General features: G+C 42.6%; 1 protein-coding gene across 3 annotated transcripts in view; it reads right to left on the bottom strand.

Annotated features, from left to right (window-relative positions):
* LOC132815625 (lysophosphatidylcholine acyltransferase 1-like) overlaps positions 1–25536 on the bottom strand; it is a 222230-nt gene that overhangs the window by 37550 nt on the left and 159144 nt on the right. For all 3 annotated transcript variants that reach the window (XM_060824572.1, XM_060824573.1, XM_060824571.1), the window contains 2 exons: positions 13848–13906; positions 7603–7637 (listed from right to left, as the gene is read on the bottom strand). In XM_060824572.1, the coding sequence (XP_060680555.1) occupies positions 7603–7637; positions 13848–13906 (94 nt within the window). The remainder of the gene's footprint in view (positions 1–7602; positions 7638–13847; positions 13907–25536) is intronic.

A 25536-nucleotide genomic window follows, 5' to 3' on the forward strand; every position in this document is an offset into this window, starting at 1 on the left:
TTCAAAATGTAGCCATACCAATGTCTTGTATAGCTGTAACATGACATCCCAATTCTGACTGATGAAGCCAAATGTAAAAAATGAGGTCTGCAGATGCTGGAGATCACAGCTGCAAATGTGTTGCTGGTCAAAGCACAGCAGGTTAGGCAGCATCTCAGGAATAGAGAATTCGACGTTTCGAGCATAAGCCCTTCATCAGGAATAAGAGAGAGAGAGCCAAGCCGGCTGAGATAAAAGGTAGGGAGGAGGGACTAGGGGGAGGGGCGATGGAGGTGGGATAGGTGGAAGGAGGTCAAGGTGAGGGTGATAGGCCAGAGTGGGGTGGGGGCGGAGAAGTCAGGAAGAGGATTGCAGGTTAGGAGGGCGGTGCTGAGTTGAGGGAACCGACTGAGACAAGGTGGGGGGAGGGGAAATGAGGAAGCTGGAGAAATCTGAATTCATACCTTGTGGTTGGAGGGTTCCCAGGCGGAAGATGAGGCGCTCCTCCTCCAGCCGTCGTGTAGTTGTGTTCTGCCGGTGGAGGAGTCCAAGGACCTGCATGTCCTCGGTGGAGTGGGAGGGGGAGTTAAAGTGTTGAGCCACGGGGTGATTGGGTTGGTTGGTTCGGGCGGCCCAGAGGTGTTCTCTGAAGCGTTCCGCAAGTAAGCGGCCTGTCTCACCAATATAGAGGAGGCCACATCGGGTGCAGCGGATGCAATAGATGATGTGTGTGGAGGTACAGGTGAACTTGTGGCGGATATGGAAGGATCCCTTGGGGCCTTGGAGGGAAGTGAGTGTGGAGGTGTGGGCGCAAGTTTTACATTTCCTGCGGTTGCAGGGGAAGGTGCCGGGGGTGGAGGTTGGGTTGGTGGGGGGTGTGGATCTGACAAGGGAGTCACGAAGGGAGTGGTCCTTGCGGAACGCTGATAGGGGAGGGGAGGGAAATATATCCTTGGTGGTGGGGTCCGTTTGGAGGTGGCGGAAATGGCGGCGGATAATACGTTGTATGCGCAGGTTGGTGGGGTGGTAGGTGAGAACCAGTGGGGTTCTGTCTTGGTGGCGGTTGGAGGAGCGGGGCTCAAGGGCGGAGGAGCGGGAAGTGGAGGAGATGCGGTGGAGGGCATCGTCGATCACGTCTGGGGGGAATCTGCGGTCCTTGAAGAAGGAGATAGTTTGGCGCACTGACCTGTACACCGCTGAAGCCAAACGCCAGCTCGCGGACGCCTCCTCTTATCGCCCCCTTGACCACGACCCCACCTCCCACCACCAAACCATCATCTCACAGACCATCCAGGACCTCATCACCTCAGGGGATCTCCCATCCACCGCCTCCAACCTCATAGTCCCACAACCCCGCACCGCCCGTTTCTACCTCCTGCCCAAAATCCACAAACCTGCCTGCCCCGGCCGACCCATTGTCTCAGCCTGCTCCTGCCCCACCGAACTCATCTCCCAATACCTCGACACGGTCCTGTCCCCTTTAGTCCAAGAACTCCCCACCTACGTTCGGGACACCACCCACGCCCTCCACCTCCTCCAGGATTTTCGCTTCCCCGGTCCCCAACGCCTTATTTTCACTATGGACATCCAGTCCCTGTACACCTCCATCCCCCAACACGAAGGACTCAAAGCCCTCCGCTTCTTCCTTTCCCGCCGCACTAACCAGTACCCTTCCACTGACACCCTCCTTCGACTGACTGAACTGGTCCTCACCCTGAATAACTTCTCTTTTCAATCCTCCCACTTCCTCCAAACTAAAGGAGTTGCCATGGGCACCCGCATGGGCCCCAGCTATGCCTGCCTCTTTGTAGGATATGTGGAACAGTCCATCTTCCGCAACTACACTGGCACCACCCCCCACCTTTTCCTCCGCTACATCGATGACTGTATCGGCGCTGCCTCGTGCTCCCACGAGGAGGTTGAACAGTTCATCAACTTTACTAACACCTTCCATCCCGACCTGAAATTCACCTGGACTGTCTCAGACTCCTCCCTCCCCTTCCTAGACCTTTCCATTTCTATCTCGGGCGACCGACTCAACACAGACATCTATTATAAACCGACTGACTCCCACAGCTACCTGGACTACACCTCCTCCCACCCTGCCCCCTGTAAAAACGCCATCCCATATTCCCAATTCCTTCGTCTCCGCCGCATCTGCTCCCAGGAGGACCAATTCCAACACCGCACAACCCAGATGGCCTCCTTCTTCAAGGACCGCAGATTCCCCCCAGACGTGATCGACGATGCCCTCCACCGCATCTCCTCCACTTCCCGCTCCTCCGCCCTTGAGCCCCGCTCCTCCAACCGCCACCAAGACAGAACCCCACTGGTTCTCACCTACCACCCCACCAACCTGCGCATACAACGTATTATCCGCCGCCATTTCCGCCACCTCCAAACGGACCCCACCACCAAGGATATATTTCCCTCCCCTCCCCTATCAGCGTTCCGCAAGGACCACTCCCTTCGTGACTCCCTTGTCAGATCCACACCCCCCACCAACCCAACCTCCACCCCCGGCACCTTCCCCTGCAACCGCAGGAAATGTAAAACTTGCGCCCACACCTCCACACTCACTTCCCTCCAAGGCCCCAAGGGATCCTTCCATATCCGCCACAAGTTCACCTGTACCTCCACACACATCATCTATTGCATCCGCTGCACCCGATGTGGCCTCCTCTATATTGGTGAGACAGGCCGCTTACTTGCGGAACGCTTCAGAGAACACCTCTGGGCCGCCCGAACCAACCAACCCAATCACCCCGTGGCTCAACACTTTAACTCCCCCTCCCACTCCACCGAGGACATGCAGGTCCTTGGACTCCTCCACCGGCAGAACACAACTACACGACGGCTGGAGGAGGAGCGCCTCATCTTCCGCCTGGGAACCCTCCAACCACAAGGTATGAATTCAGATTTCTCCAGCTTCCTCATTTCCCCTCCCCCCACCTTGTCTCAGTCGGTTCCCTCAACTCAGCACCGCCCTCCTAACCTGCAATCCTCTTCCTGACCTCTCCGCCCCCACCCCACTCCGGCCTATCACCCTCACCTTGACCTCCTTCCACCTATCCCACCTCCATCGCCCCTCCCCCTAGTCCCTCCTCCCTACCTTTTATCTCAGCCGGCTTGGCTCTCTCTCTCTTATTCCTGATGAAGGGCTTATGCTCGAAACGTCGAATTCTCTATTCCTGAGATGCTGCCTAACCTGCTGTGCTTTGACCAGCAACACATGATGAAGCCAAATGCCATCTTCACCACCCTGTCTACCCGTGACGTCACTTTCGACGAACTCAGTACCTACACAGAGGTCTCTTTTTGACAGCACTCCCCAGGGCCTGACCATTAACTGTGCAAATCCTGCTGTGATCGCTTATCAAAATGCAACACCTCGCATTTATCTAAATTAAACTTCACCTGATATTCCTCATCTCACTGCCCAGTTGATCAAGGTCCTGTTGTAATCTTAGATAACCTTCTTCCCTGTCCAACATACCATCAATTTTGGTGTCATTCACAAATGTACTAACTGTGCCTCTCATATTCTCACCCAAATTGTTTCTATAAATAACAAACAGTGGATCAGTACCAATCTTTGCAGCATACCACTGGTCACAGTCCTCGTTTGAGCAACCCTCCACCACTAAACCATTGTTGTATCCAATTGGCTAGCATCCGGGATTACACGTGATCTAATCTTATGAACCAGTCTGCCATACGGAAGCTCAAAGGGCTTTCTAAAGTCCAAGACAACAATGTCTACCCTTCTGACGGCAGCCATCTTTTATCCTCTTCAAAATAAAACTCAGTTAAGTGTCAGACATGATTTCTCATACGCAAAGTCATCCCTAATCAGCCCTTGCTTTTCCAAGCATGTAGATTCTGTCTCTCAGAATCCCCTTCAACTTATTCACCATTGACATTAGGCTTACAGGTCTATTGTTCCCCGACTTATTCTTTCAACATTTCTGGGGAAAAAAACCAGAACATTAGCAATCCGCCAGTTTTCGGATACCTCACCTGTGGCTGTCAATGATACAAATACCTCTGCCAGAGGCCCTGCAATTTCTTCCCTAACTTCTCTCAAAATCCTGGGATATACTTGACCAGGTCCGGGGGACTTATGCTTTAAGATCTGCAGCATCTCCTCTCTGCAATGCACTTTTCAAAACATCACTATTTATTCATTCATTCGTGGGATATAGGTGTCGCTGGCTGGCCAGCGCTTATTGCCTGTCCCTAGTTGTCCTTGAGAAGATGTCAGTGACCCACCTTCTTGAACTGCTGCAGTCCACATGTGGTGGCTTGACTCTCAGTGCTATTAGGGAGGGAATTCCAGGAATTTGACCAAGCGACAATAAAGGAACGATGACATATTTCCAAGCTGGGATGGTGAGGGCTTGGAAAGGAACTTGAAGGAGGTGGTGCTCCCATATATCAAATGCCCTTGTCCTTCTAGATGGAAGCGTTCATGAGTTTGGAAGGTGCTGTCTGAGGATCATTGAATTTCTGCACATTGTAGATAGCACACACTGCTGTTGAGTGTCAGTGGTGAAGGGAGTGGATTCTTGTAGACGTATTGCCTATCAGGTGGGCTGTTTTGGCCTGGATGATGTCAGGATTCTTGAGTTTTGTTGGAGCTGTACTCATCCAGGCAAGTGAGGACTATGCCATCAAACTCTTGACTTGTGCCTTGTAGATGGGGGACAGGCTTTGGCAAGTCAGGTGAGTTAGTCTCTGCACTATTTATAGTCTATGATCTGCGGTCACTGAATGTCAAGGGGCAGTGGTTAGATTGTCTATTGGTGATGGTCATAGCCATGTTAGTTGTGACTTGTCAGCCCAAGACTGGATATTGTCCAGATCTTGTTGCATTTAAACATGGATTGCTTCAGTATCTAAGTCATCACAAAGGGTGCAGAATATTGTGCAATCAATTCTGATCTTAAGGTTGGAAGGTCATTGATGAAGCACCTGAAGATGGCTGGACCTAGGACATACTGTAAAGAAATCCTGCAAGATATCCTGGAGCTGAAATGATTGACCTACAACCATTACCATCTTCTTTATGTGTCAGGTATGAATCCAACCACTGGAGAGTTTGCCCCGTGATATGCAAGTTTTGCTAGGGCTTCTTGAAAAAGAAAACAAAAAGAACAATACAGCATAAGAACAGGTCCTCCATCTCCCCAAGCTTGCGCGGAGGTATTTTGCCCTCCATACTTAAACCGTCTTCACTTACAAGGATCCATATCCCTCTCCTACCTTCCTGTTCATGTTTATGTCCACGTAATTCTTGAATGCTGCTATTGTGTTTGCTTCCACTATCACCCTTTGTGTGGTAAAACTTGCCTCATTTATAAATGTCTTCCCACTTTGAACTTGTGCCTCCTGGTAATTGACCTCTCCACCCTGGGGTAAAAGCTTAATACTCTCCACTGTCCAAGCCATTCACAATCTGATAAACTTCTGTCAGGTTGCCCCTCAACCTCTTGCATTCTAGTGAGAACAAACCCCATTTGAGCCAACCTTCCTTCATAGCTAAAAGCCTCTATACCAGACAACATTCTGGTAAATCTTTTCGGTACCATCTCCAAAGCATTCACATCCTTGTGTGGTGACCAGAACTGTACATAATATTCCAAGTGTAGCCAAACTGAAGTTCTATAAAGCTGCAGCATAACTTTCCTATCCTTATATGCAATATCCCTTCCAATGAATGCAAGCATGCCGTAGGCCTTTTTAACTACCATATCTACTTGCATTGCCACCTTCAGTGATCTGTGAACCTGCACACCCAGATCCCTCTGCATATCAATACTTCCAAGGGTTCTGCCATTCACTGAGCATCAGCAGACAATAGTCTCACGCAAGTATGGAAAATTGCTGATTTTCTATTCTTTAATAGGCTAAAAACATCAATCATTCTGACTTTTGGTTGATTTTAAATGGAACATTAGTTTTAACAAACCAAATCTGCCAGATTTATCTGTGAAAAGTTGGGAATTATCAAATAACCACAATAGCTTATACAAGTTTAATGCAATATAATGGCTCTCTCTGAAAAGCTATTATTAGTTCGGAGTTAATCTTAATAGTTTAAGAGTTTTGTTACTTAGAATAATCTCCATCAACTCTCCCAAATTTAGTCACTAATTAAAAGAACGAATGTGTTTCCTTCCAAGCCTTTGCTGATTCCATGCAAAGACCTGTGCAGGAAAGGTTCCAGATCCACCCATACATGCAAACTGACTGACACTCTGGATACCATGCTGTATTTAGAACATAGAAAAATACAGCGAAGCCCACCTAACCTACACTAGCCCACTATCCTCCATATGTCTATCCAATGCCCGTTTAAATGCCCATAAAGAGGGAGAGTCCACCACTGTTACTGGCAGGGCATTCCATGAACTCTCGACTCGCTGAGTAAAGAATCTACCCCTAACATCTGTTCTATACCTACCACCCCTTAATTTAAAGCTATAATAAGCTATTTAGCTTCTTTCCTGATCCATTTATCATCTTCCTGGTCATTTTTCCTCAGACGCACTTCTTTCCAATTCAAGCTTCCTACTTCTCCATGATATGGTCCACAGTTCCTTTCCATTAAGCGTCATCCAGTGTATACTCTTAAGCTTCTATGTCACTCACCATTCCTACTTATAACCATTGGTGGTAAGTATCTGTACTCAGAGGAATATGCTGCCACCTTAATCACCAATTACACTGCCAGTTCTTGTTCCTGAAGCTCAACTCCATCACATCAACCTGCCTGACAGACATCTCATTCACCCATCTCTTTCATCAGAGGGTTTTCAGATGGCAGAGATCTTTATCACAGCTGGAGCTTGATCAAACAACGTTCTGATAGAGGGGCATAAAAGAAATGAGCTGTCAGTCCAGGTAATTTTTTCCTTCTGCATTTGAAAAAGCGAACAGGATATTCTTCTGTGTACAACAATTTATTTTGAATTATGCAAGATGGTGGTGCATGGAGTTAACAACGTTTAAAATAGTGAAATGTTTATTTGAATTTCTTTGCAAAAGAAATACCACTTACTAGTAAGTATTTTATGCAGTTACGTTTTGCAAAAATCCTGTATGATTCATCTGTATAACATGACTTTGAACTAAGTGAATATTGCAAACAAATATATTTTAAGTCATCACAGTTATCCTTCTTTCCTCACATTTATTACAGGGCAAAAAAAGCTCATTACTTGTTGTGACAAAGTCCAATTATGACTATCAGCATTAAGATGTGCACAACTCTGTCCTCTTTTCCGTATAAAATAGACACTGCTCATCTTGGAAAATTGATAAACGGGCTGTGTATAATATCACAAGATGCAGTTCTCATCCTCTCTGTCAAAGGTACTCAAATTATCATTTAAGTTTGGCATTTTCTCACTAGCTATGGCAGGCAAGTGCATATTATGCCTGCCTTCACCCAGGTCTGGACACAGCGATTTCATCCTCATGTCCTTCCAATTCAAATCTTTACACGATTTACCTCCAATAATAATTTCTTATTGAAATCAACGAAAAGCCTAATGTTATTAATTGATGTGTTAAATATCAATATGCTGACAAGAATAAACAAAAATTAAATCAACTTACGCTCCAGGTCCTTGCCATGTCCACGTGATTGTATCCTACAATTAAAATAATGAAAATCTGGTTCAGAATCAATGTTTACTGAGGATTGGATAATCGGCAATTCAAACTGGTTGAGTTTCATAGGGGTAGGTACAGATGGCACATTGCTGATTGTACTGTTCAAACTGATGGGACAATGGACATTCCGTACAAAGTCAACAGCTTGACTTTACATTGCATCTTCAATATAATAAAATTCACAAGGCAGTTCATAGTTTTATACAGTAAAATTAGAATATTTTGCAAAGCAAGTCCAGATGGTCAAAGCAGTAAGTTTTGAGAATCATCTTACAGAAAGAGATAGAGTTGAAGGGTTTAGGGAGACCAATTTAAATCAAGGATTCTCAAAAGGCTAGAATCAGAGTACAGATCTCTCAGATGATTGAGGTGCTACGGCAATTACTGAGATACAAACATACAAAATGGAAGTAGGCCATCCAGCCCTTGAGGTAGCTCCACCATTCAATAAGGTCATTGCATTGCTCCACATTCTCTTGCTTAACAAGAATCTACCTTCACCTCAATTATTTATTATCGTCATTTCCACCACCTTCTGAGATAGAGATCCAAAGTTGCACAACTCTCAAAATAAAGCTTGTGTCCTAAAAAAAAAGGTGACCAGTAATTTCAAAACAGTACCCCATAGTTCTGGACTGAATCGCAAAAGGAAACTTTTATGTTCACCTTGTCAAGACAGTTTAAGTTCTTACACACTTTATTCAAGGCACCCTACATTCTTCTAAACTCCAGTAGAAATAAACCCAGCCTGTCCAACCACTCTCCATACAACAATCACTCGTTCAAGGAACCAATCCAGTAAACTGCCTCTGAACTGCCTCCAACACACTGGTATCCTTCCTTAAAGGAAGGCGACCAATGCTGCAAAGATACATTCTCAACAATGCCACATATAAACTGATTTAAGTATCTCTTTTTATTTAAGCTACAAGAAACCTCACACTTACCCACATTATAACTACTTGCCAGATTTTTACCTGCTGACTCAACCTATATCCTGCAACCTGTCTAGTGTCTTTTTCACAACATACTTTCTGTACCTTTGTATCATCTGTGAATTTAGCTACCATGTCTTAGGTGAGGGCATCAGGGTCCAAGGAGACTTCAATGTTGGGGTAAGGGGAGCTGCACAGGTGGCTTCAAATATGAGAGAGCAGTACTCAACCTGTCAAGGAATACTCAGCTAACTGGTGAACAAAAAAACTTGAAACCACAGAGACAAATGAATATGGAATCCAGTTTGAGGCTGCGTAAGTTTGGGAGTTAGTATAATTGGAAAAAAAAAACACGTTGTGGATTTCAGCAAGGGTAATTCGGGTAGAATAAACAGCAAAAGTCAGAGATTTCAATCTGCTTAGCTCCCTTGGTCTAAAGCATGCCATTGTTGATCCATTCTTGATACATGAGACTGCTGGGTATTAAAGCCCAGCTGGATTAGGGCACATCATTCCATTATTGTTCCAGGACAAAATTAACCAGCACAAAAATATGTTTATAAAATGAACTTGATATTTCTTTTTAATGGATAGGTAGGGTACAATGGATATGTACTAAATTAACTAGTAAAATAGTTCTAATCACTTTTGATTTATTATTGCAACCCAAATATGGGATGCAACATGGAACATCACAGCGCAGTACAGGCCCTTTGGCCCTTGATGTTGCATCGACCTGTGGAACCAAGCTGAAGCCTATCTATTCTGCACTATTCCATTTTCGTCCATATGTTTATTCACTGACCATTTAAATGCCCGTTAACTTGGCGAGTCTACTACTATTGCAAGCAGGGTGTTCCACGCCCCTACTACTGAGTAAAGAAACTACCTCTGACACGTCCTATCTTTATAACCCCACAATTTAAAACTGTGTCCCCACCACCTGAGGAAAAAAGGTTCTCACTGTCTACCCTATCTAATCTTCCGATTACGCCTTAATTAAATCACCTCTTAACCTTCTAACAAAAACACCCTGAAGTTCCTCAGCCTCTTCATAAGACCTTTCCTTCATACCAGGCAACATCCTAGTAAATTGCCTCAGAACCCTGTCCAAAGCTTCCTCATCATTCCTATAATGCGATGACCAGAACTGTACACAATACTAAGTGTGGCTGCACCAGAGTTTTGTACAGCTGCAACATAATCTAGTGTCTCCCAAACTCAATCCCTCTACCAACAAAAACTAGCACACCATATGCCTTAACACCCTACAATCTGAGTGGCAACTGGGACATAGATCTCTCTGCTCATTTAAACTACCAAGAATCTTACCATTAGTCCAGTACTCTGCATTCCTCTTACTCCTTCCAAAGTGAATCACCTCTCACTTTTCTGAATTAAACTCCATTTGCTACCTCTCAGCTGTCCCTCTGTAACCTGCAACATTCTTTGACACTATCCACAACTCCACCGACCTTGGCGTCATCCGCAAATTTACTAACTCAACCTTCTATGCCCTCATCCAGGTCATTTATAAAAATGACAAACAACAGTGGACCTAAAACAGATCACTGCCGTATACCACTGGTAAACGAACTCCAGGATGAATATTTCCCAACCCCTCGGTCTTCTTTCAGCCAGTCAATTTCTGATCCAAACTATTAAATCACCCTCAATCCTATGCCTCCATACTTTATGCAATAGCCTACTGTGGGGAAACTTATCCAACACCTTACTAAAATCCATATACACCACAACAACCACTTTACCCTCATCCACTTGTTTGGTCACGTTCTCAAAGAACTCAAAAGGTTTGTGAGGTCTGACTTACCCATCACAAAACCATGTTGACATTCCCTAATCAACTTACTCCTTTCTAGATGATTATAAATCCTATCTTTTATGACCTTTTCCAAACACTTAACCCACAACTGAAGTAAGGCTCACTGGTCTATAATTACCAGGGCTGTCTTTACTCCCCTTCTTGAACAAGGGGACATTTGCTATCCTCCAGTCTTCTGGAATTATTACTGTAGACAATGTCAACAAAGATCCAAGCCAAAGGCTCTGCAATCTCCTCCTTGGCTTCCCAGAGAAGCCTAGAATAAATCCCATCTGGCCCAGGGAGCTTGTCTATTTTCACAACTTCTAGAATTGCTAATACCTCCTCCTTGTGAACCTCAATCCCATCTAGTCTAATAGTCTGGATCTCAGCATCCTCAACAACATTGTCTTTTTCCAGTGTGAATAATGATGAAAAGTATTCATTTAGCACTATCTCCTCAGACTCCACGCACAACTTCCCACTACGGTCCTTGATTGGCTCTAATCTTCCTTGTCATTCTTTTATTCCTGATATACTTATAGAAAACTTTAGGGTTTTCCTTGATCCTATCCACCAATGACTGCTCAGGTTCCCTCCTAGCTCTTAGTTCTCTTTAGGTCTTTCTTGGCTAGCTTGTAACTCTCAAGTGCCCTGAGAGTTTGCGTCTCATCCTAACATAAGCTGCCTCCTTCTTCTTGACAAGAGATTCAACTTCTTTAGTAAACCACAGCTCCCTCACTCGACCACTTCCTCCCTGCCTGACAGGTAAGTACCTACCAAGGACACACAGTAGCTGTTCCTTGAATAAGCTCCATATTTCAATTGTGCCCATCCCCTGCAGTTTCCTCCCCCATTCTATGCATCCTAAATCTTGCCTGATCATATCATAATTGCCTTTCCCCCAGCTATAACTCTTGCCCTGAAGTGTATACTTATCCCTTTCCATCACTGAAGTAAACATAAATGAACTGCGGTCACTATCAAAGTGGTCACCTACCTCTGAATCTAACACCTGCCAGGTTCATTACTCAGTACCAAATCTAATGAGGCTTCGCCTCTTGTTGGTCTGTCTACATACTGTCAGCAAGCCCTCCTGCACACATTGGACAAAAACTGACATCTGAAGAACTCAAACTATAGTATTTCCAGTCAATATTTGGAAACTTACAGACCCCCATAACAACTACCCTGCTACTCACGCTCCTATGCAGAATCATCTTTGCTTTCCTTTCCTATACATCTTTGGAACTATTCATAGGCCTGTAGAAGATGACCTTTCTTTTGGAAACACCTTTGCTTAGTATTTTGTTTTAAAATTGAAATCCATGGCTATTTTCCTGTAAAATGGTCCAACTTTAGATATTTTCAGTGTTTTTGTTCATCCAATTAGGTAGCAAAGGTGCAAATGTCAGTGCCTCAAAGGAATCCTACATTTAGGAACATTTAACACAGTTATCAAATCGACAGAAAAATAAAGTGTTTCGTCTGGTCAGCAAATCTAAACTGTTATTTATGAAGCAGTACAGAAGAACATATTTTTAAAAAGCTACAATATAGGAGTGTTTTAAAAAATACAAACTTATATGAATAAATATTAGACAACTGTCTTTGAGTTCAGATGAAATATCAACCTAAAACGCTATGCTTCTCTCATATGCTGCCTGACCTGCTGAGTTTTTCAGCTCTCTTGTCATCACAGAAGGATTTTTTTTCCAAAATAAACAAATACAGAAAGTGTACATTCTTAAACAGGCAATTCCTAAATCATAAAAAACTTCCCTCAAAATATACAGCTAGCAAAACAAGGTGACATGAAATATGAAATACTTTATTTCAACTTCATAAATAAACTAGGATGCAAAGGTAAAACAATGAGTACAATGCTAGAATGTAACAGGTCAAAAAGGTATTTTAGAAAATTAAAAATAGAGGTGAAATAGCAAATAATTCTACAGGAAGGACATGGTTGAAATAATTCATTTGTGACTTCAATCCTCATGTTACTTCACCTTTAAAGTAGGGGATTAGGTTTAAGTGATTGGCTCCACAGTCTCAAGATATCTCAATCTCATGTCTTGAAATGCTACAAAATTCCACATACTTTCAAATTCCAAGTCTGATAATGTAACAGTCTCAGGCAGAGATGGACCATCTTACTGCTAACTGCAACTGCTCAAAAAAATAGTTGATAACCTTAAGTGCTGAGGAAAAGCCATGGAGAATGATTTATTTGAATGGTTTTGGTTTTGAGACAAAATCTAAGGAATCTAAATGGCATTCTTGGAAAGCAACAATCAATTTATTGGTCCAAAATTAACTACCAGTTGCCCAACACATTGGGATGATCTGGGATTGCATTGTGCTTAAAAACAGAAGTTGAAAGCTAAAGTAAAGCAATTAGAGCTGGCAGTTAACAAACAACTGGAATGGTCAACTAAAGTAAACTCTTCACTCAACTGGAGTTTGAACACTAATTTGCCAGATAACATTATGACTGGGTTTGATTAGAATTATCAGAACAAGATCATTAAGTCTGAATGTGATAGAAAGTGTGGGAATTATTTGTTTTTACCAGGTCTGATTCAGGAACAGTAGCAAGAAGCTGGTTTAGCAAACAAGCACCTTATGCAAAAGTTTTGACTGTGCAATTGTATTTTACCCTAATTTAACAGCGTAGACAGGGATGGCCTATCCAATTAAGGGGGCAATTATTGTGCTTTGATGCAAGCAATATTTAGCTAAGTACTAAAGAATCATTTGCAGGACAGAGCTAATGCAAAAAAAGTAATTAACTTGGCCTTTCCTCTTGTACTCTGCTTTGTTTTTGGAAGCTTTCTTTACTATTTGGTCATCTTGTAGCTACTGAACACCAATGGTACCATCAAATTCAATTTTCTTTTGTATGCTTCCTTTGAAAATAAATATGAAGCACATTTTCTAGAAATGCCTCTCCATTGGTGAAATATTAGACTCCTGGAAAATATGAAAAGGAAGCAAAAAACTAAATATTTAATTTATCCTTGTGTCTTTTTTCATGCTCCTGTGGAATGACTCCAGAATCTGATCTAAAACTTTCTGGAATTGTAGGACAATACAATTCGCAAAGAACATACAGCGATTTGAAAACAATGAACTGCAAAGTTGTGACGGTTTTCTATGACCTCAATGATGAGGAAATTATGTTCTCATATCTGTTTTGCAGTGTTTTTTTTTTAGAAAATGTGGCAATACCAGCCCACAGAAGTCTTGGAAGCAAAACAATTTTCCTCTGGGTCCAACAATGTTAGAACAACAGTTTATGACAATTAGAACTTTAAAGCAAATGAAATTGAGCAATGATTTAATACAAGCAATTTAATTAGATTAAAAAATGTAATCATAATAAGTGTAAAATACATTTTAAAAATCTGATTTTCAAAAGCACCCACCGTTTTATTAGGATAACGCAAGACCACAGGTTGTACGGGGACTCCAGGAATGAATGCACCTGAAAAACACAAAACAAAAAATACCATCTTTTATTCCCCCATCCGATAAGTCAATTTCCTTTCTTCCACTATTTCTGGATTCACACACTCTTTATTGTAGAATTATCAAAGATTCAATATCTCATTCAATTGATCATTATTCAAATATTACCATACATATTAAGTGGACAGACATTTAGAATAGGGGATTGGCATCACAGCAGAAGTATACAGTCTGCTTCTGAACTCCTGAAAATTAAAATTAAATAACTCTGTTCAAGGTTCAAGAAAACAAAAAAATTCAACAAATAAATGGAGTGCTTAGAATCATACACAGAAGGTAGGGAAGGCCATTTCGTCTATTGTGCCTAGTTTGAGGAAACTGTCTAATTGGTTCCAATCTTTCCTCAGTTCTGCAAAGTTTCCACTTCAATTATTTATCCAATTTCCTTTCAAAAATTACTGAATCTTCTTAATAAACTTTAAGAACACATTCCAATCCATAACTTTTTGTTAAAACCATGCCATCAAAACATGAAATCTATAACCTCTGGTAACTGCCCGTTCCAGTTTCTCTTCATTTACTGTATCAGAGCACATCATGATTCTGAATAACTACCACAACTATCCATATCTTTGGCATTAAAAAGAGCAATCCCAGTTTCTCTAGTCTCAACCTAGCTTGTCTGATAAAGAGAGGAGTGTTTAAAAATGGGATCAGGGTCAGCATCAGTGCTGAAAAATTGAGGTGTAGAAGTGACTTCCAAGGCCTTGACATCCTTCCAAACCACAACTGGACAATACTCCAGCAAAGCTTAATTGGCAATTTATAAATATTTAAATAAATATTCTGATTATGTATTCATTATATAAACAGGTCAGAAGTCATAATATTAGGTTATAGTCCAACAGGTGTATTTGAAATCACAAGCTTTCAGAGCATAGCCCTTCATTACATGAAGTGACAGAGACAAAGTTTATAAAGCAGAGAAATCAAGGGCAGAGTTTAAAAGATCATATCAATGGTGTGAGTGGAGTATTGAAAGTAAGTCTCTGCAAGTGACCAAGAGTGTTAAACAATGTGAATAAAGTGTCAACAGCTGAATAACAAGTGAAGGAATGACCTATAATCTGGTTAAGTGAACCAGAGAGTCTCTACCTTAATTAGTTAGTACAGTTTTGGATTACTTATTACTTTGGTCACACCCTCAACACGTGACTCTTCTAACTATCATGTTATCCCAGTCATTTGGTTAGTCTCCGGCACCACTTTATTTTTAATTTTCTTAATTATCGCTCTGCCTCATTTAATTAGATTACAGATCATCCCTTTGCTGGTTTTTCAGCTGTTGACACTTTACTCACACTGTCTAACACTCTTGGTCACCTGCAGGGGATTATTATTTGACACTCGACCCACACCATTTGGATGATCTTTAGTATATTTTTAAACCAAAAGAGTCAAATTACTCTGGCATCTTTAAACACTTGTGTATGCATACTCCCAAGTTAGTGTTCATACACCATCTTGAAAATTGTATCATTTAGTTTACATTTTCTCTCATTATTTCTTTCCAACAAAATACATGACTTAATATATTTCTTCTGCCAAATTTCTGCCTCATTCACCTTCCTGAACACACAAAGACAACATGCAGATGCTGGAAATCAGAAACAGAAGAAAACGGCATAATAGAATTAGGTCAAGCAACATCTGCAGATCAAAAAATATTGCTAATGTTTTAGGTTGATTACTTTTCATCAGACATCAGGTATTGACATGAAAAGTTAACACCGCTCCTCTTTCCACAGATGTTGCTTCACCTGAATATTTCCAGCATTTAGTTTTAAGACCGTAAGATATTCAGCAGAACTTGGGCATTCAGCTCATTGAGTTTGCTTTGCCATTCAATGACATTATGTTTGATATGATAATGAGCTTTACCTTCCTGTCTTTCCCCACAACCCTCTATTCCATTGCTAATTGAAAGCAATGTCTCAGTCTTGAATATACTTGATGATCCAGCTTCTACAGCTGTATGTGGTCAAGAATTCACAGATGCACTACCCTCAAAATTCCTCATCTGTCTTAAGTGGATGATCCCTTGCTCTGACATTATGTTGGGTGGTCCTACATAAATATGATACAGCCTCTCCGCATCTACATTAAGTCCCTGAAGAATCTTTTGTACTTCAATAATGTCACTTTTCATTTTTCTGAACTCATTTTACAAAGAGTGGTTGAGTAGTTTGGGTGAGTACACACCCAAACTACTCAACCACTCTTTGTCAAATCCCTATACACCTTGGACCTATCTAGTAAGTCATCTCTGTACTGTCTCCAGTGCCAGTATAACTTTTCATAGTTAAGTGGACCCAAACAGTACTGTAGATGTGGCCCTGTATGTTTTTAGTAAGACTTTCTAGTCTTATACATCATTAGTTTTGAAATAAAAGACCTATATTCCATTCGCCTTCCTTATTACCTGAATTTGGATGCTAGCCTTTTAGGATTTCTGCCTGAGGACTTTAAAATCTGATAGTTTTAATCACTGAAATGTTACAACCTCATTTGACTATCTCATTAAACTTAATTTCTAAATTTGAGAGTCAGTTCAAGTCACTAACATCTCTTGCAAAGAATGGTCCTTGGCAGATATCCCTGTAACTTCCCTTCCATCTGAAGTTACCAACTCATTACATATACATAATCACTATTTTTTTTAAATTCCATGGACTATTTTGTTAACAAATCTAACATACAAAATTTTATCAATTGCCTTATGAAGGTCCATATACAGATCAACTATATTACTTTCATTTATGTTGTCTCAGATTATATATTTAAAGCTCCCCCACATTGACTAAACTGCTGTTGTCAGCTTGATCACTATCTGCCTTTTTGAATAGATAACTTTACTAAGTGTTTATATGCACATGTTGGAGCAGTCAAAGCAGATATCTTGGCTTTCAGCTTTAGGTTATAGTGACAATGGTTTCAACTGTTATGTTGATTGAGTCAACTGCCGTTTGAGTTTCAAAATATGTAGAAAAGAGCGACAAATTATGATAGCAAAATTTCAAAAGTACTTCACTGTCAAAGATGTGCATTAATGCCAAAATTGACCAAAGTTTAAGATTAATGAAATTAAAAGGATGATGCACTCTAAATTTGTCAACTGAATACACAAACCAAGTTTTTTTTCCCCAGTTTAAGATTGGTCTTATAGTCTCATTACTACATTAATTTCTGACTCACTGAAAACATTGTGAAATGGCAAAGTGTACAGCAGCGCATTTGAAAAACCAAATCAACACTATCACAACGTTTCAGGGAACACCTCGGACACCCGCACCAACCAACCCAACCGCCCCATGGCTGAACACCAACTCCCCCTCCCACTCCGCCAAGGACATGCAGGTCCTTGGCCTCCTCCATCGCCAGACCGTGACCACACAACGCCTGGAGGAAGAGCGCCTCATCTCCCGCCTAGGGACCCTCTAACCACACGGGATGAATGTAGATTTCTCCAGCTTCCTCATTTCCCCTCCCTCCCACCTTATCTCAGTCCCAGCCCCCGGATTCAGCACTGCCCTCTTGACCTGCAATCTTCTTCCCAACCTCTCCGGCCTATCACCCTCACCTCCTTCCACCTATCGTATTCCCAGTGCCCCTCCCCCAAATTCCCTCACCCCTCCCCTTTATCTCAGCCCGCTTGGCACAACAGCCTCATTTCTGAAGGGCTTATGCCCGAAACGTCGATTCTCCTGCTTCTCGGATGCTGCCTGGCCTGCTGTGTTTTTCCAGCAGCACATTTTTCAACACTATCATAAGCCAATTTAATCAAAGAAATAAGTTAATAGCCCATAAATAGCTACTTAAGTACAGCTTCAATAACTAGTGTCAACAATTAAAACCCTTATCTATATTCATGTTATCATAAAGTAAATATCAAAACATTAAATAGTCACAGTGCACTTTCATGAATAATATCTCAAACTGTGCCATCCACAAAAATAAACAAAATGAAATTTTGGCCAGAACCCAACCAGCCTAACCCCACTTATGCAAAACATCATTATATATTCACTTGATATAACAAACTTGTTTTGCAAATGTACAGGCATATCACCATCAATTTAATAAGGACAATGCACAAATTTATGTAGAGTCATTTTATTTCCTTTTAAATGCACACTATCTGTAAAGTTGGCTGAAGTTAATTAAAGGGAAGGGTGGAAATATGCATTAAGCAGGAGGTATACAAATAAAAACAATTAAAATGATAGACGGTTGGGGTTAATTGTAGGATACCATTAATTAAAAATGTCCAGAGGTATGAAAACAGAAACATACAGACTTAGACTCAAAGCTCAATCTTCTAAACAAGGCTCAATACCTCTGTTGTCAAAGCAACAGAATGAGTAGGACGGCGTCACCTGTCCTGATTGTTTGGGGATTTAGGAAGTGGGTTTGCACATTCTCAGAGGCTGTACTTGAAGTTGTAGTGGAGACCTCCGCAGTGGAGGAATGTCTCGACCCACAACAGGCTAAGGAAGTTATAGAAACAAATGAGGGAAGGTACCACAGAGGAGGAACAAGCCAGAAATCACAGTCTATGACAGTCCCAATAGCACAAAAAAAAAGTATGGTCAACCTAAGGTTCCATCTCAAACAACCCTCTCAGGTGCACCACAATTTCATTCAATATTCATTTATAAGCTGACATTCATACAATGAACACTATTGCATCCTGCATGCTCCCAACTTCAGATGCATCATATAGCTCTCCAGCCACAGAAGACAAGATGGTCAGTATTTCTACAGCACTAAATTTTACAGTCTGAAGTGTTCAAACAACTTTACAGCCAATTAGTTATTTTTGAATTGCAGATATTGTTGTAATGTTGGAAAATGACAGATAATTTCCATTCAGTAAGCTCTCACAAACTTCAATGCAACAGTGATCAAATAACCTATATTGTTATCTTGACTGAGAGAGAACAATTGTTCAGGACATTGGGGATAAATATCTCCTAATTTTGGCCAAAATAGGGCCATTAGATCTTTTTCGAGGAGAAAGTGAGGTCTGCAGATGCTGGAGATCAGAGCTGAAAAATGTGTTGCTGGAAAAGCGCAGCAGGTCAGGCAACATCCAAGGAACAGGAAATTCGACGTTTCGGGCATAAGCCGTGATGAAGGGCTTATGCCCGAAACGTCGAATTTCGTGTTCCTTGGATGCTGCCTGACCTGCTGTGCTTTTCCAGCAACACATTTTCAGCTCTGATCTCCAGCATCTGCAGACCTCACTTTCTCCTCCATTAGATCTTTTACCCATGTTTCCAACTGCCTTAGAAGGCTGACATAGTGTTAGTTTAATATTGCATCCAAAAAAATTCCTCAAGTCATAAGCCATAACTTTTTTTTCAGTTCAGTGATGTGGAACTTGCTGGCTGGGCAAGAATTTGGCATCCATCTGTTGGTGCCCAAGAAGATTGGCGTGAACAGTCTTAAACTGTTGAATTAATTTGGTGTAAGTATGTTAATAGTGCTGTTATGATTTTTAATCCTAACACCAGGTTATAGCCCAACAGGTTTATTTGGAAATACTAGCTTTTGGAGTGCTGCTCCTTCATCAGGTAGCCGTGGAGTAGGATCACAAGACAATTTATAGCAAAAGATTACTGTCATGCAACTGAAGTGATATATTGAACAAACCTAGGTTTTAATAAAGTCTTTCATTTTTTTAGAATGGATTGCAGGTTTCTGTTCATCAATATGTAAATCCCAGTAGTTTTAAGTCACATTCTCAATATAACTTAAGGTCTTTTTCAATAAAAGTAATAGTTCAGACAATGTATTAAAGGTACGAGAGTCTGTCAGTATCCCACTCTCGAGTCAGACTGGTTCTATTTCCAAAGTAGGAATTTATAAAACATTACATGGATTGACTACCTGCAGAATGTGCGCTTTTTGAGCAAAATAGAATGGATCTGCAAATACAATTCTGCAAATGCCAATTCACTCCACAGACTTGCGTGTGTGGGTGCATATGTGAGGGGGGGAGAGCACACGTGAGAGAGTGTGTTTGCGTGTGCACAAGTGTGACAGCGTAAAGTCCTCGGTGTGCCCGCGCATGGGTACAGTGCAGTGGGGCCACCTGTAATGTGACATGAACACATGGTCCCAGTTGAGGCCATTTTCATGGGTAGTATAATTAGCTATCAGCCTCTGCTCGACTACTCTGCATTGTGTATCCTGAAGTCTGCCTTGGAGGATGGTCACCCAAAGCTCAAAAAGCACACAATCTGCAGGCAGTCAATGGAGGCACCAAGCAACCCCACTACCCTGTGGTCCAACATTTCAACTACCCTTCTCACTCTGCCAAGGACATGCAGGTCCTGGGCCTCCTCCACTGCCACTCCCTCACCATCTGTCGCCTGGAGGAAGAATGCCTCATCTTCTGCTCGGAACACTTCAACACCATGGCATCAATGTGGATTTCACCAGTTTCCTCATTTCCCCTTCCCCTAGCTCCAACCTTCCAGCTCAGCATCGTCCCCATGACCTGTCCTACCTGCCTATCTTCCTTTCCACCTATCCACTCCACCCATCACTTCCATCCCCACCCCCATTCACCTATTGCACTCTTACTTTCTCCCCATCCCCACCTCATTGATCTCTCAACTCTGCAGGCACCCTGCCTCTATTCCTGATGAAGGGCTTTCCTGCTCCTCGGATACTGCCTAACCTACTGTGCTTTTCCAGCACCACTCTAATCTAGACTCTGGTTTCCAGCTTCTGCAGTCCTTGTTTTTACCTAGTCAATGGAGACAGTCAATCCATATGACAGACACACAGACTCTAACCTTACACCTTTAATGCATTGTCTAAGCTGATGTCACTTTTCTTTATGTAAAGCCTTAAGTTAAGATATCGAGATTGTGACAGTAGTTCTGGGATTTACATATTAATCAAATCAAAACCTGCAAACCATGCTAAAAGATGAAAAGACTTAACAGCAATCTTGTTTTGTTCAATATTGTTTCAGTTGCATGGCACTAATCTTTTGCTTTGTGGGCAGCACGGTAGCACAATGGTTAGCACTGCTGCCTCACAGTGCCACAGACCCGGGTTCAATTCCCGCCTCGGGCGACTGACTGTGGATTTTGCACATTCTCCCTGTGCCTGCATGGGTTTCCTGCAGGTGCTCTGGTTTCCTCCCACAGTCCAAAAAACGTGCAGGTTAGGCGAAGTGGTAAATGTAGGGGAATGGGTCTGGGTGGGTTGCGCTTCGGAGGGTCTTGTTGGGCTGAAGGGCCTGTTTCCATACTGTAAGTAATCTAAAAAAAAAGGTACAGGGATTGAGTTTCAGCGCCATGAGGTCATGCTGCAGCTGTACAAAACCACACTTGGATTATTGCATAAAGTTCTGGTTGCCGCATTATATGAAAGACATGGAGGCACTGGAAAGGGTACAGAGGAGATTTACCAGGATGTTGCCTGGTACAGAGGGTAGGTCTAATGAGGAAAGGCTGAGGGACTTGAGGCTGTTTTTGAGAGAGAGAAGATTGAGAGATTACTTAGAGATATACAAGATGATCAGAGATTAGTTAGGGTGGACAGTGAGAGCCTTTTTCCTCAGATGGCGATAGCTAGCATGAAGGGACATATAGGAAAGATGTCATAAGTAGGTTCTTTACTCAGTAGTAAGGGTGTGGAATGCCCTGCCTGCAACAGTAATAAACTTGCCAACTTTAAGAGCATTTAAATGGCCACTGTATAGACATATGGATGGTAATGAATAACATAAGTTAGATGGGCTTCAGATTGTTGTGCCGACCTGTGAAACCATCGAGGACTGAAGGGTTTGCACTGCACTGTAATGTTCTACGTTTTAAATTCTGTGTCTAAAGGTCCTGCTCTACAGCTACCTGGAGAAGCAGCAGTGCTCCGAAAGTTAGAACTTCCAAGCAAACCAGTTGGACTATAACCTGGTGATTTTTAACTTTGTCCACCCCAGTCCAACACCTGCACCTCCACATCAGTGCTGTTAGGGAATGAGTTCCAGCATATTGATCCAGTGACAATGAAGCAACGGTGATGTTATCAAAAGCAATTTGACAACTGTCACAGATGTATCGCATGTATACACCTTTTGTTCCAACCTTCTAGGCCAACCAGATATCCTCCATTAATCTGGTCTCATTTGCCAACATTTGGCCCATATTACTATCAACCCTTCCTATTCATATATCCATCTAGTTGCCTTTTAGATTTGTAATTGTATCAGCCTCTGCCACTTCATTCCACTGTACCATTCAAAATTGGAGACTGTTACAGAGAGTGGTAAACTCGACCCGGACAATCATAAAGGCCAACCTCCCATCTATAGAACCCATTTACCAGGACCACTGTCAAGGAAAGTCCACCAGCATTCTCAAAGATCTATCCCACCCTGGAAATGTTTTTCTTCAACCTCTACCATCAGGGAGAAGGTACAGAAGCCTGAACACATGCACCAGCTTGTTTCGAAACAGTTTCTACTCTACTGTTAGAATGTTGAATAGACTCTCAAACTGTTAACATTTGCCTGTACCTGTGTTTTTGTTTATGCGGCTGTTTACCTATTATTTAGGTATCTATGCTACTTAACTATGATCTGCATGTATTGCTCGCAAAATGAAGCTTTTCACTGTGCCTGGGTACACATGACAATAAATGCAATTCAATGTGGAAAATGTTTCCCCTCAGGTCCCTTATAAACATTTCCCCTCTCAACTTAAATCTATGCCAACTAGCTTTGGATTCCCCTATCCTGGGGAAAAGACCTTGACTATTCACCCTATCCATGCTCATGACTTTATAGAATTATTTAAAGGTCACCTAACTTCCAACACCAGGGAAAATAACCCCAACTTATTCAGCCACTCCTATAAATGAAACCCTTCAACCTTGTCAACATCCTTGTAAACCTTTTATGAACCCTTTCCAATTTCAAATCATCTTTCTTATAGTAGGGAAAAACAGAAGTGAATGCATTATTCCAAAAGTGGCCAATGTCCTGTACATCCGCTTCATAACCTCCCAACTCCTATAGTCAACACACTGACCAAAGTCAAGCATACAAATAACTTTTTCACTACCCTGCCTGCTCACCACACTCCACAAACTACAAACCTGCACCCTATGGTCTCTCTGCTCAGTAACACTCCCTAAGACCTTACCATTAAGTGTACAAGTCTTGCCCCGACTTGCCTTTCCAAAATGCAGCACCTCACATTTATCTAAATTAAACTCCATCTGCCGCTCCTCAACCCATTGGCTCATCTGATCAAGGTCCTGTTGTACTGAGATAACCTTCACCATCAATTTTGGTGTTATCTGAAAACTTATTAACTATACTTCTGATATTTACATCCAAATCATTTGTATAAAAATGACGAGAACAGTAGACCAAGCACAGTTTCTTGCTACTCGTCACAGGCCTCCAGTCCAAAAAGCAACCTTCCATTACCACACTTGGTCTGCTACCTTTGAGCCAATGTTATATCCAAATGGCTAGTTCTTCCAAGATTCCATGAGATCTAATCTTGCTAACCAGTCTACCATGTGGAATCTTGTCAAATGCCTTGAAGTTCATATAGCTAACACCTACCATTCTGCCTTCATCAACCTTTGTCATTTCTTCAAAAAACTCAAATTAGTGACGCATTATTCTCACGCACAAAACCATGCTGACTATTCCTAACCAGTCCTTGCCTTTTCAAATGTACATAAATCCTGCCCCTCAGAGTCCCCTCCAACAACTTACCGGCCACTGATGTCAGGCTCACTGGTTTTTAGTTCACCTTTCTTAAATAATGCCATCAATTTAGCCAATATATCCAGTCTTCCCCACCTCACCTGTGACTAATGTAATTATCTCAGCAAGGAGCCCAGCAAACACTTCCCTAACTTTCCACAAAGTTCTCACGAGTCGTGAGTTCATGGAATGCCCTGCCAGTAGCAGTGGTGGACTCTCCCTCTTTATGGGCATTTAAACGGGCATTGGATAGACATATGGAGGATAGTGGGCTAGTGTAGGTTAGGTGGACCTGGATCGGCGCAACATCGAGGGCCAAAGGGCCTGTACGGCGCTGTATTTTTCTACGTTTTTCTATATTCTAAATTTCTAGGATACACTTCATCAGGTCCAGGGATTTATTCACCTTCATGTGTTTTAAGATGTCTAGCACCACCGCCTCTGTAACATGGATACTTTTCAAGATATCACTATTGGACTGAAGAGAAACTTGCAGTTAGTGATGTTCCCATGCAACTGCTGTCATTGTCCTTCTAGATTGTAGTGGTCATGGGTTTGGAAGGTACTGTTTCAGGAACCCTGGTGAATTTCTGCAGTGTTTCTTGCAGATGGCACATACCGCTACATCTGAAGGAGTCAATTTGAAGATGTGGTGCTAATCAAGCATGTTGCTTTGCCCTGTTAAGAGCTGGAGGCAAGTTGGGTGTATTTTATCATTCGATTGACATATGCCTTATAGATAGTAAACAGACTTTGGGGAATGAGGTGGTGAGTTACTCAGTGCACTATTCCTAGCCTCTGACTTGTTCTTGTAGCCACTACATTGATAAGCCCATTCAGTTGACTAGGAGATCAGAGTTGAGAATGTGTTGCTGGAAAAGCACAGTAGGTGAGGCTGCATCTGAAGAGCAGGAAAATAGATGTTTTGAGCTGAAGCCCTTCATCAGGAATGAGGCGGGGAACCTCAGGAGTGGAGAGATAAATGGGAGGGAGGGCACTGGGGAGAAGGTAGCTGAGTGTGCAATAGGTGGATGGAGGCGGAGGTAAAGGTGATAGGCTGGAGGGGAGGGTGGATCGGATAGGTGGGAAGGTCATGAGGACGGTGCGGAGCTGGAAGGTTGGAACTGGGGATGGGAAAGGAGGAAACGGGTGAAGTCCACATTGGATATCCTGGGGTTGGAGATAAGGCGTTCTTTCTCCAGGCATCGGGTAGTAAGGGAGTGGCGATGGTGGTAGTCCGGACCTGGAGAAAAGATTTACAAGGATGTTGCCAGGGTTGGAGGATTTGAGCTATAGGGAGAGGCTGACCAGGTTGAGACTGTTTGCCCTGGAGAGTCGGAGGCTGAGGGTAAATAGGCAAAGTCTTTTCCCTGGGGTCAGAGTCTAGAACTAGAGGGCATAGGTTTAGGGTGAGAAGGGGAAAGATTAGAGAGACCCAAGGGGCAACTTCTTCACACAGAGGGTGGTATGGGTATGGAATGAGCTGCCAGAGGAAGTGGAGGAGACTGGTACAATTGCAACATTTAAGAGGCATTTGGATAGGTATATGAATAGGAAGGGTTTGGAGAGGTATGGGCCGGGTGCTGGCAGGTGGGACTAGATTGGGTTGGGATATCTGGTAGGCACGGATGGGTTGGACCAAAGGGTCTGTTTCCATGCTGTACATCTCACTGACAATGTCCCTGGCAGAGCAGAGGGGGAGTTGAAACATTCAGCCACGGTGCAGTGGGGTTGGTTGGTACAAGTGTCCCGGAGATGCTCTCAAAGCGCTCTGCGGAAAGGCATCCAGTCTCCCCAATATAGAGGGAACTACATCAGACACAATAATGTGGAAGTGCAGGTGG

Source organism: Hemiscyllium ocellatum, chromosome 5, assembly GCF_020745735.1.
Source record: "Hemiscyllium ocellatum isolate sHemOce1 chromosome 5, sHemOce1.pat.X.cur, whole genome shotgun sequence".
NCBI lineage: Eukaryota > Metazoa > Chordata > Chondrichthyes > Orectolobiformes > Hemiscylliidae > Hemiscyllium > Hemiscyllium ocellatum.